The sequence below is a fragment of the Lepidochelys kempii genome, chromosome 16, assembly GCF_965140285.1.
Source record: "Lepidochelys kempii isolate rLepKem1 chromosome 16, rLepKem1.hap1, whole genome shotgun sequence".
Classification (NCBI taxonomy): Eukaryota; Metazoa; Chordata; order Testudines; family Cheloniidae; genus Lepidochelys; species Lepidochelys kempii.
This window is the reverse complement of record NC_136395.1, coordinates 8737910-8750599: the sequence shown is the minus strand read 5'-3', so window position 1 is coordinate 8750599 and position 12690 is coordinate 8737910. Positions and strand designations below refer to the sequence as shown.

Genomic DNA, 12690 nt, shown 5'->3' with positions numbered 1-12690 from the left:
CAACCCAAAAGGGACACGCAGGGTAGGGGGGAAAGCAGCACCCCCGTAAACAGAGAGGAGCCCAGGTAGGCAGGTTATTTCTTATATGCGCGGGAGACAGGAGAGGGTATTTCACAACCCCGCTGACACACAATCGCACCTTCCTGTGCAGCACCCAAGCTACATAGCGCCAGCCCCAGGTGGCACAGGCCGGCAGCGAGGGAGCCAGGGACAGAGCTCAGGGCCACAACCCCCAGGTCACCTGCTCAAACCATTAAACAACCAACTCTCACGAGGTTCCCCCACAACAAAGCCGTAGAGCAGGGGGAAGTGGCACCTTTGTTCCAGCACTGCAGCCCTGGGGACGTCAGCTCCGAGACCCCTCACAAGCTCACCTCTGAATCCAGAGGTAGGAGGGCTCAGGCCAGGGGAAAGAAACTTTGGTTTTAAGCCACGTTGGCTGCTCTGTTTTTGTTAGGGGCGAAGGGGTAACGCAACGGAGATTCTTTTCTCTTGGTTTAATCGCATTGTTTTTGTAACCAAGGAAGGTTCATTTTACTGGCTATACCGAGACCGAGCAACCTGAGACAGATGCTTCGAAGGGAGTCCTGACCCATCAGGGTCAAAATCCTGCCAACTCCATGTCACAGCTCCCGTGCCACACGTCTGTGCCCACCTGCCTCAGTGCTTCCCCCAGCAGGCCATGGGAGCCCCCAGTCTCCTGCTCCATTTCGGAGGTGAGGAGAAGTCAGGCTCCTCCCATGAAGGCCTCCCTCAGGGAGACACGCCTGACAGATGCCAGCAGGGGAAGCAAGAGGGACTGGGGAAGCGGTAGGGCCACAACTGTTTTTTGATGGAACAATTTTTGGGGGTGAAAAGCGTCTGCTTTCCTGAAATGTGTTGATTGTGAAATGCCACTATGGTGCCTCAGGGGCAGTTCAGGTGCCACAACACAAAAAGTGGGGGTCACCAGATGAAATTAACAGGCAGCAGGTTTAATACAAACAAGAGGAAGTGCTTTATCCCACAATGCACAATTAACCTGTGGAACTCATTGGCATGGGATATTGTGAAGGCCAAAAATATAAGTGGGTTCACAAAACAACTGGGTAAGTTCCTGGAGGATACTTCGAGCAGGGGGTTGGACTAGATGACCTTCTGGGGTCCCTTCCAACCCTGATATTCTATGATTCTATGATAGGTCCATCAACAGGTATTAGCCAAGATGGTCGGGATGCACCTTCATAGAATCATATCATAGAATCATAGAATATCAGGGTTGGAAGGGACCCCAGAAGGTCATCTAGTCCAACCCCCTGCTCAAAGCAGGACCAATTCCCAGTTAAATCATCCCAGCCAGGGCTTTGTCAAGCCTGACCTTAAAAACCTCTAAGGAAGGAGATTCTACCACCTCCCTAGGTAACGCATTCCAGTGTTTCACCACCCTCCTAGTGAAAAAGTTTTTCCTAATATCCAATCTAAACCTTCCCCACTGCAACTTGAGACCATTACTCCTCGTTCTGTCGTCTGCTACCATTGAGAACAGTCTAGAGCCATCCTCTTTGGAACCCCCTTTCAGGTAGTTGAAAGCAGCTATCAAATCCCCCCTCATTCTTCTCTTCTGCAGGCTAAACAATCCCAGCTCCCTCAGCCTCTCCTCATAAGTCATGTGTTCTAGACCCCTAATCATTTTTGTTGCCCTTTGCTGGACTCTCTCCAATTTATCCACATCCTTCTTGAAGTGTGGGGCCCAAAACTGGACACAGTACTCCAGATGAGGCCTCACCAATGTCGAATAGACTCAGGGCAACCCTGAACCTCTGACTGCCAGAAGCCAGGAAGGGAAGACAGGTGGAGTCCTCCAAAGTTGCCATGTTCTCTACCCTCCCCCTGAAGCTCTGGTATGTTGGAGACAGGATACTGGGCAAGCTGGCCCATGGTCTGACCCCGTGCGGCAGCTCTTATGTTCTTACGCCTCATGCTCCAGTTCTTTTTTTACAGGCCAGGCTCCTCAGCCAAACCTAATCTCCCATGATGCACTGCCGTGCAGGGAGACCATGGTGCATCATGGGAGATATAGTCCAGACAGGGAGTCTGGCTTATGGGACCATGAGGAACTTGAACTACAACTCCTAGGAGGCACCACAGCACCAGTCGAGAATCAAAATATTTTGGTTCTTGATTTGGTGCTGAAAATTCAAAATTTTTATGTGAAAAATTTTGACCAGAGCAATTTCCCCCTCACTTTTATTGAAATTTGCATAGCCCCCCCTTCCTCCCCCTTTCCTCATTAGCTCTTGCCAGGAGTTTGATTGCTGGGATATCGACCAAAGTGAGGAATTGGCTGCGTCTGAAATTTTGAATGGGGTTTGCAATTCCACTGGGGTCTTGGTGTCGGGAGTCTGGGATATCAGAGGAGATTCTGTACTACGCTCCCTGCTCGGCCTTCATACTTGACCCACGTGCCAATGCTCCCCAGGGCATTATGCAGCCCTGGAGTTCAATAACGGGATCCTTGGGATATCCGGAGAGGAGAGAAAAAACACGATGTCCCCAAATGCTCCACGATAAGAGCAGTGGAATAACCCCAAAAACGATCTGTGAATAAAAAGGTGGCCGCTGGGTCACTGTTGTTTGTGGATTGTATGTTTTATTATTCAAATACCGTGGGAGGACTCCTGGGGGTTCCTGGGAATATGTCACTCATTTTAACACAAACTTTTGTGCTGGGAAGTGCATCGCTTGCTATTTCAGATTTGCCATTCTCCTAGTTAAAGTCTCAGGCATCCAGTCAGGGAGCGGAGCAAACTAGCATGAGATCAGGTGACCAACCCCATGCCACCAATAGCCAACAGGAAGAAGGGAGACTAGAAGCATTTGCACGGGGTATATGGTGGCTGGTCTCGAAGAGCGAATGCGTTTGGGGGGCTCGGTTGCTTTGTGAATGAAAAGGGGCCGAGTTTGCAATGAATAATTGGCCAGTGCTACCCACTGATCCAAAGGTGCTTAGTCAAAGGAATGCGTCCACATGCAGCAAATGACACTGCTGGATTCTAGAGCCATAGTCTGTATACGCAATCAAACAGCCCTCCTCGCAGTACCCACTCCCCACGCAAAAGAACCCCAGGAGCTCTCAGCTGAAACGCTGCCAGAACTCCCTGAATTCATGGCTTCCTCACCCAGGGGCTCCCAACCAAGTTTCAGGGGGCTGCCCTCATCCCCTCCCTGTCTTTAGGCCTATTTTTCCATTGTAACGGGGGTCCCAGGATGGACAGGCTCGAGGCAGGAGCTCGTCTGACCAGACCCCACAGAGCATGGGGCGTGAGCATTCAAACAGGTCCCTGCCAGCCATCCCTCTTGGGGGAAGAGAAAGGTGCTCAGCCCCAGCCCCGACAGGACGGAAAGGTCTGTTCAGAGCCGGTAGCAGGCCCCACACATCCCCCGCCCCTGGGATTGCTGAGAGCGGAACCGGGACACAGCGGCCCCCCACCCCCGCTACCAAAGTCAAGGCCAGCCGTGCGGCACCTTACAAACCTTGCAGACTGACGTTATCAGGGTCCTGCAGATTATCAAACAACGGAGAGTAATCCCCATAGAACTCCGAATAAGCCCCACCTTCATCGCCCCGCACGGAGCCCACCGAGGAAGCCGAGAGCAGGGACCCCTGCGACTGGGTCAGGTTGGAGCAGACCACCAGGTTGCTGAGCTCCACCTCTGGCTTCTCGGGTGCCTCCACGTCAGGAAGGGGCTCCCCGTTGGCCTCGGGCTTCAGGTCCATGTGGGGAGCCGGGTGCTGCAGGGCATCTTTCTTGGACTCCTTCATGTCTGGAAGGAGAAGGGAGCCGGTGGGGTTTGTGCTGCACAGGTACAAGGGGAACGTCGCAGGGGAGCAGCCCTCCTAGGGCATCCCACTCACTCTCCAGCAAGAAACCACCGTCTGGGACTGGCTGTAACACCTTAGCTAGGCACCCAGATACCAAGGACCTGGGCATGCCCGGGTGGTGAACACGGCTCTTCCTTAATACCCTGCAACCCCAGGATAGCTGGAGCCACCTTAGCACTTCAGGGTGTGCCCTGGTACAGTGAGTACCCCAGCTCTCCTCTCAGTGCTGGCCAAGGCAGGTACTGGCCTTGTCTAATAGGAATACACCCCAATGATACTTCACACTGACATAGGGCCTTTCATCCCCCAGGATCCCAAAGTGCTTTACAAACCTTATGCTGAACTACAAACCACAGGACAAAATGCGGCCACTGCTGGGGTGGAGTGTGGCAAGCATTTAGCATGCATCATTCCATGCTACCTTTGGAGAGGGTGCCCCTGCCTTCAGGCCAAGGGCACTCCCCTGCTCTAAGGCAAACAGAATGGGTCCCTAAGGCCCAAGTGCAGCAGACAGGAGCAAGGGTTGCAGCCAAGATACAGCTATTAAAAAGCAACAATCAAAGCAGCTGTCGCAGCTGCATTAACGTGACGCTGGGGTCTCGCGCTACGGCTGGCTTGGTGGTAGCACAGTGTAACAAATGCACCTCCTCTACCCCACCCCCACCCCCCAGCTCTGCCATCACACCTCTGTTCTGCCCTAAAACAGAGGGACAGCTCAGTGGTTTGAACATTGGCCTGCTAAACCCAGGGTTGTGAGTTCAATCCTTGAGGGGGCCATTTGGGATCTGGGGCAAAAATTGGGGATTGGTCCTGCTTTGAGCAGGGGGTTGGACTAGATGACCTCCTGAGGTCCCTTCCAACCCTGATATTCTATGATTCTATGATTCATCCACTCCTTAGTCCAGCCCTTCCCTGCCCAGCTCTATGGATTCACCACTGTAGGCTTCCCCTGAGCAGAGACTGCCAGCAATGGATCAATGCTCAATGGGGCAACACAGCAAACTCAGTTTGTTAATGTAAGGCCGCTAACCCAGGGCACCTCCAACTCTCCACGAGCCAGCATACTGAGGCACTTACACGCGCGTGTGTACACACACACACCCCCCTTACCAACGTCGCTGTTCTCCAGGGACAGGTCCTCCTCCGACACCTTGAGGAAGACCTCCTCCAGGGTAGTGTCCATCAGCCCAAAGCTGGTCAGCTCCAGCTCCCCCAGGCTCTGCTCCAGGTGCTGTGAACAAGGAACAAAGGTGAGGAGCGGAGGGAGACCACAGCAAAGAGCCATCCCAGAAGCTCCCAGCTAAGCAGTAATCAGCCCACGTGCCTGCCAGCCCAGCACTCCCTGCAGCACAGGGACCTTCAGAATTCCCCCCGTCCCACAACGGCCAGCCAGGGCGAAAGTCAAAGGGCAAGAGGTCTGATGGCTGCCTGTGTGAGCGCTGAGACATGGCGATTGAACCAGGGACCTCCAGAGTGAAAACCATGAGCTGCTACAGTTTGAGCCTCAGCTGTCCCAGACTCCTGGCCTCTGTGGATCAGGCACAGACAGGCACTGGTAACATATTCCGCCGGAAACCAGACTCCTGGGTTGATCTGCAGACCCATCACGAGCATCCCCCGCGTCCTCCCTCTCACCACCCACCTCCGCCGGAACGCAGCGCTGGAGCTAATGCAGAGCCTGCGGGGTGGCTAGCGTTGTGAAAGCAGAGAGCCCATAGCCCCATCCTGAGCAACCGGAGTCTGAACAGAGCAGCACTCCCTTCTGGTGGGAAAAGGAGAGGGGCGTGCTTGTCCCAGCGACCCAGGCCCCTCCGTGCTGCTGTGCTGGGGGACGCCTGGAGCAGCAGTGCAGGCTCAGGGCAAGTTAGGGAGCCCCGCAGTAAGCACAGACACCGGGGAGCTAGGAGAATTACAGCATGCAGGACAGACTATCCCAGGAGAAAACGACGCTGGGCAGGGCGACTCACACCCAGGGCAATGCCCCTGTGCAAGGGCGAGGGACATGCTCTGGGCTGGATCTGCAAATGAGCCTAAGGGAATGAGACACCCAAATCCCTTGGACTCCTTGGCAAATCCCAGCATAACAAATAATTCAGTGCTACCCCCATGGGCGCCCCTCCACCCATCAACCAGCGAGCACCCAGCCCAGCTCCCACGGGCACCCCTACAACTGCAGTCAGCAAACACCACTACACTGTTCTTGTAAAACTATAGCCCAAGCCTCATAGTCCCATGTCTCTGACCCCGCGGCGCTCCCCTGCTCTGCGAGCAGCTTCCCCTCCCCACTCAGTAACTGGCGTCTTGAAGGGCCGGTACCTGGAAGAGCCTCTCGAAGCAGCCCTTCTTGACAGCCTCGCTGGGCAGGATGTAGGAGAGCTCCGTGTTGGTGTTGGAGATCAGCAGGCAGGAGGCCACGTACTTCTTAATGAACTGGGTGACACGGGGCTCAGAGCAGGGGCTGGCGGAGGAGTGGGAGAGAGGGCTGTGTGTCTGCCCTGAATCTAGCACAGGGAGGAAGCAGAGAAGGTCGGGTCACTTCACACACCCAGCTCGGCCTGGGCCCAGAGTCCTTGGATTTTTCTTTCCAGGACCCAAAAGCTGATGCTGCTCTTTTGTTTTATTTTAAACTCTGCTTTTTTCAGCGACTCTCCCGCTGGATTCACAGCTGGGAGCCCAGCCGTGCATGCACTGAGAAAACTGCGCCCACACTGCCCAGCCCTGGAGGAACAGCCCCTGGCCTGAGAAGGGAATTTAGCCTCCACGGCCCATTGGCCTCTCTGCCGACACTCCCAACAATGGGGCCAGTTCCTATGGGTGCAGTTGTACATAGACCCCCAGCCACTGAGGGAGAAGTGAGATCACAGAACGTATTTCTCACAGGATACCCAGCAGTAACAACCTGCCATTGCTAACAGCCTGGGCTGGATTGAAACCACCCCCTGGAGGTGAAGGGCTCCATGCAACATGTTACCCTGAGCCCTTGCGCCCAGGGAGCAGGTGCAAACTGTGCTGAACAAGGGCTCCTCAATCTGCAGTTTGGCATGGGAGTATAAGGGCCTGAAGAGGGGGGTGGATGAGCCCCAAGTCACACTGGCTCTCATGGGAACTACAGGTGCCCGAGTTCGGCAGCGTCTGATCTTCCTCTTTGGGTTGGTTGGTCATTTCATGGGCTTTTCGTTTTGTGCAGGTCTGGGGGGAAATTCACCACTGAAACTTTTTTCTCCTCCCGCATGGAAAATTAGGTTTGCAGCTGAAAATCAAAGCCACCCAGGAGAAGCAGCCCCCTCCATTATCACAGGAAAATGGAAAGCCCAAGACACTGGCAGGGGGTGGGGGGGAGTGGGGGAGTTCTGACAGTTTTTGGAATAACAGTTTCAGGCTTTGGCAATTTGGGATTTTCTGACCGGAAGTCAGACTTTTCTGCAGGAAAAAAAACCCAGTTCTGACCAGCCCTAATCTGAAGGGATTTCCATCGCTCACTGCGCCTGGCCAGTCTAGGGTACTTTGCACGCTCTCAAAGGTCTTTTCCTGCAAGAGAGCCTTTCTGCAAATATTCAGTAAGAGCCACAGACTGGATGCTGACAGGCAGGAAGAACTAGGACCTTCCTCCTCCTGGCTGCAAAGCAAAGACAGGCCAGGTCGGGAGGCATTCTGGGAGCAGAGAAGGCAGGAGCACTTCTACTGATCTCAACGCACCATGCACACATTAAATTGCTTTGCTCAGTAGTTGTCAGTTTCTCCTGTCCTGAGATGGAAACCCTGGCTGCTTCGAGAAATGGCCTAGGACCATCAATCAGTGTCATTGTAGCATCTCTAAGCACCTCGCAAACTCCCACTCCAATGGGATTGTAATAGCATCAGAAAAGCAATAGCCCTCAGAGATTCGCCTCACAGGGCCCCATGCTTCCTGTGCATGGGAATGAGGGGGACTACTTTTCCTTTCCCCAGCAGTGGAAGCAGAAGATTATGGGACACTGGGGGTAAGAGCCCTCTGCTTACACAGAGAACAAAGGGAAAATCCCTAAAGCCTACACTGGAAAACAGATCCACCAGCAATGGGCCTCCCGGAACCAGTGCTGAAAAAATCACAGCTCGTCAGGAATTCTTCAGCAAAACGGTTTTTCATTTGAAAATGCTGATTCATCAAAACCGAAACTTTTCAAGGACCTTTTGTCAGGTGCAGGCTGGAATTTATGGCCCAAAGCAGACTTGAACCTAAGTCTCTGACCCGCCAGGTGAGCACCCTAACCACTGGGCTACAGAACCACTCACACGCTAATTCCCTAGGCCAACAAATATTGAATTAATTATACAAAGCAGAACAGCTCCAATCGGCAAGGGCATGAGAGCGAGTGCAAGTGACTAATTCTATAGCTGGATGGGTGACAGGGGATCAATCACTAGATGATTCCCTGTTCTGTTCATTCTCCCTCAAGCACCTGGCACTGGGCACTGTCGGAAGACTGGATCCTGGGGCATATGGACCTTTGGTCTGACCCAGCATGGCCATTCTTATGTTCTGGGCACTCCCATGGGACGTGGGAGCCCCAAGTCCCAGTGCTTGCTCTGAATCAGGCACATCCCAGGCAAGTTTTCTAGGCACAGGGCTACTGGCTGTACTGGAGTGTCTCCCTCCTAGGTGTTTTCAAAAAGAAGTTGAAAGTTCTTGACTTCATTCCAACCCGGAGCAAACACAAATTGCAAAGCCTCGCCATTTTTCACAAAACAGGAATGTGGTTTTCTGGCCAGCCCTCCTGAGAGCGACTAGCGCAGCTGGGACAAAAGCAGCTCAACCCTGCTTGCTGTAACGGGTTGGATCCTGTCTGCATTAGCAGCTAAGCTGTTTCCCAACTTGGACTGGGGGAGCAGACTCCCTAGCGCGGGTGCCGCGTGCTTGCTGGCTGACCTGTGCCATTCCTGGAGTCTGACTGCTTCTTCACCACCGTCAGCTTGTAGCCATCCCCATAGGTGCTCTTGAGGAAGAGCGGGGAGCCGCAGCACTTGAGCTTGCCATGGGAGATGATGGCGATGCGGTCCCCGAGCAGGTCGGCCTCATCCATGTGATGTGTGGAGAGCAGGATGGTCCTTCCTGCCAGGCCAGGGACAAGCGCAGGGGAAGAGCATCAGAGAGGGGTGAGTGGGGAATGCACTGCAGGTCAGCCCCCAGGGACACCCAACGAGCACACGCAGCACCTGCTGCCAGGCGACAATGTACCCCCTACCAAGCAGTCGTGACTTTAAGGAACCTGCCACACAGACCATAGCATAATCTGCCTCACGGAGCCATTGGATCCACGGGACTCAGAGTGCTTTGCGAAGGGGGGTGGGGCAGTCTTACTATCCCTGTTGTACAGCTGGGGAAACTGAGGCACGGAGCGAGAAGAAAGGGATTTGCCTCATGTCTCCCTGGGAGAGCATGCAGAGGCAGGAATAGAACCCAGGAGTCCTGACTCCAAGTCCTGTTCTATAAGCACTCATTGTTAGGCCTATCTCAGCTGGTACAAACAAGGATTTTTATTTGGTGGGTTTCAGAGTAACAGCCACGTTAGTCTGTATTCGCAAAAAGAAAAGGAGGACTTGTGGTTAGTCTCTAAGGTGCCACAAGTACTCCTTTTCTTTTATTTGGTGGTCAGTCAAAGCCAGAGTCCATTCCCTAAAATCCAGCCCCGGCTTTCCTTCTCCCTCCCGGCACATGGTCAGGTTGAGGCAATGCTCCTGTTACTCACTAGAGTTACTCCTGGGGGAATTCTGCACTACTATGTGCAAGCATAATTAATGAGCACTGCATACTTTTAATTTTTTGCACAGAAAGAAAGCTTCTGTTTCAACGTTGCTGCAGTTCTGCCTTTTTCTCACCAGAGGGCACTGTGGTGATAGAACAAAGCAGCAGCTCCCTGCCAGCGAGGGAAGAGAGGGGTGAGTGGGGAATGCACTGCAGGTCAGCCCCCAGGGACACCCAAGAGCCTGCCTTCTTTGCAGCAGGCCAGGTCAGGAGAGAGGGGCTATGTGGAGACAGACAGCATGGGGTGCTGGGAGGGTCAGACAGGGGCTCATAAGGGCCAGTGGGTGAGGACAGACTGGGACAGGGGTGAATGGGAGTGGAGGCACAGGGCCACATGATGATGGGGGAGGGGGTGCAGAGCTACATAGGGACAGGGGCGTGGCTGGGTGGGGGCACAGAGACACTTGGGGACCGGGGGAGGGGATGCAGGGACACGGGGAGTGGGTGTCTGAGTGGGGATGGAGGGACATGTGGACAGGGGGTGCAGGAACATATGGGGACGGGGGGCAGATGTGGGGTCAGCCAGGGTCTGCATGGGGGAAGCTTCCTAACAATCCCTCCCTGCCCCCCCCCAAAACCGTTCCATACCTTTCCCCACCCACACCCAACAACCCTCCAAGTTCACACCCAGGCTCCTTTCCAGCAATTTACTTCCCTCTCCCTCAGCTCCTCCATTACCCCTGACTCCCCCCCCAGCCTTTGCACTGCTTCTAAGTGGTGCAGGAAATACGGTCCTGTGTTGTAGTTTAAATAAATTATTACTCACAGTTCTGTATAAATATGCCTAGTAAGGAATTTATTTGTCAAAAAACATTTCCTGAATCTTTTTTGTTGTCTGTGTTGTTACAGACATACTTGCTGACAAGTATTTTGAAATAAATGACCAAAAATAATTGAAACTTGTGTAATTATATTGTGTTATTTTGACAAATAAAATATGCAGAATTTTGCAGAATTTTTTGTTGCAGAATTTTTTATTTTTTAGCGCAGAATTCCCCCAGGAGTAACTCTTATACTGCAGCCTTTGTTAACCAAGATTCATCACCCAGGGCAGTGGCAGGGGAATCGTGGTGTGGAGTCTCACGCTGCATCGAATGGACTCTGACAGGGATCAGAGCCACCGCCATGCTTTGGGTTGCTCACCGGGTTTGTATTTGAGGATCAGATCCCAAATAGCCCTACGTGCGTATGGGTCAACACCAGCAGTGGGCTCATCCAAGATAACAGCCCGCGATCCACCCACAAAGGCGATGGCCACCGACAGCTTCCTCTTCATCCCTCCTGACAGAGTCTGCACCAGGGAGTGCCGCTTGTTGGACAGTTCCAGGTCTTCGATCATCCTGGGGACAGATCGGACACAGATGTTACAGCCCAGTCACACATAGGCTTGTGAGCAGGGCTGGGGAGATGCATGAGCACTGCTGAAGGAGATCTCAGAGTTAACAGCCCACAGAGATGAATGGGGCAGTTCACACCTCCCAGAGATACTGTTTCAGGCTCTTTGCAGACTCAGATACACTGGGTACGCTCAGCTGGAAGGTTTTCTCTGCAACCACAAGGGTTAAAAAATACAAGCTTTTAAAACAAAACTTAGCTTTCATCACCCAAGGCCAAGAGTTTCAACAGTGGCTGGGGATTTTGGGTGCCCAACCTGAGACTCCTTAAAGGGGCCTGGCTTTCAGAAAGTGCTAAGCACCCGCCATCTGAAAAATCAAGCCCTTTAAGGTGTCTCAAGTGGGGCCCCCACAATCACTAGCTACTTCTGAAAATCTTTGCCCAATTCTGCACTAAGAGGTGCACTCTGGGGCTCTGGTCAAAGTCCACTAGATCTGCTCGGGCAAAATGGTTCACATCAAGACAGTGATGGCTGTTTATTGCCTAGGGAGGAGTCACTGGCCAAGGCTGGTCCCTACTTGTCCATCTCCTTGCGGATCTCCTCCTCCGCCATGCTCTTAAGCTGCGAGTAGAACCAGAGGTGCTCCTCCACCGTCAGTTTATCAAAGAGCACGTTATGTTGGGGACACATGCCCAGGTTCTTCCGGATCTCGTCCATCTCTGTACGGATGTCATGGCCATAGATGGTAGCAGAGCCCGAGGTTGGGGGGAAGAGGCCAGTCAGGATAGACCTGGGAAAGAAACAGGGTAGCGTCAGCTCTTCCCCCTGCCTGGAAATGCGGTGATTGCCTAGCACAGCTTCACGGCGTGCTGCTCCCGGAAGGTCCCTTGGGCAGCTCTGCCCTGCGGAACAGCACTGCCCAAGCTGCCTGAGGCCAACGGATGCCAGAGGAGGGCCCAGCCCACCCAGTGTGTGCACCAGCTTGTTATAGCTCCACCTTGAGGGGCCTTCACAACCCCACCCCTCCCCGCCCCCCAGATTGGCACCCCTCCCCACACTCCCTTCCCACGTGAGCCTCCCACCCTGCACTAAGCCCATGCCCTCCTCCTTCAAACCCGCCCCGGTAAGGCCTCGGCACCTCCTCCCACCCGGATCAGGCCATGGACCCTGGGCACTGCCAAGTGCTGAGTGCCTGCTGAACGAACCCCAACATCGCTGACAACTGGCAGCATTACAGAACTGGTGGGCAGTGTGTGGCACAAAGATATGGGTGAGGACAGAGCCTGGGAGCCCAGGCTAACCCTGCGGTGACAGCGATCATGCAGCCCTTTCTGTGTCCGAGGTGGTGAGAAGCTGCCCAGGCGTGTGAGAGCTGCCCACCCTCATCCCATGGCTGCCCCTGCACCAATTTCTCCATGTCACCGCTCGCAGCAGGGCTCCCCAGCCCATCACTCACATGGTGGTGGTCTTGCCCGCCCCGTTGTGCCCCAGGAAGGACACCACTTGGTTCTCATAGAGGTTCAGGCTCAGCTTGTTCAGTGCCAGCTTCTTGTCAGTCTTGTAGACCTTGGTGAGCTTGTCCACGCACACGACGAGCGGCAGGTGGTTCGGCTCCTCCTCTATGCCACGTGTCTCCTCTGCGATGAGAGCAGGGAGGTGGTGGGCAGGGGCCTGGGGTGTCTCCCAGCCCCGCAGGGCAGGCTCCATCAG

General features: G+C 54.0%; 1 protein-coding gene across 3 annotated transcripts in view; it reads right to left on the bottom strand.

Moving 5' to 3' along the window:
* ABCA2 (ATP binding cassette subfamily A member 2) overlaps nt 1–12690 on the bottom strand; it is a 139962-nt gene that overhangs the window by 34470 nt on the left and 92802 nt on the right. For 2 of the 3 annotated variants that reach the window (XM_073313792.2, XM_073313794.2), the window contains 7 exons: nt 12437–12617; nt 11558–11770; nt 10788–10984; nt 8769–8951; nt 6179–6363; nt 4973–5093; nt 3514–3804 (listed from right to left, as the gene is read on the bottom strand). In XM_073313792.2, the coding sequence (XP_073169893.1) occupies nt 3514–3804; nt 4973–5093; nt 6179–6363; nt 8769–8951; nt 10788–10984; nt 11558–11770; nt 12437–12617 (1371 nt within the window). The remainder of the gene's footprint in view (nt 1–3513; nt 3805–4972; nt 5094–6178; nt 6364–8768; nt 8952–10787; nt 10985–11557; nt 11771–12436; nt 12618–12690) is intronic. The other variant, XM_073313793.2, reaches the window with a different exon arrangement.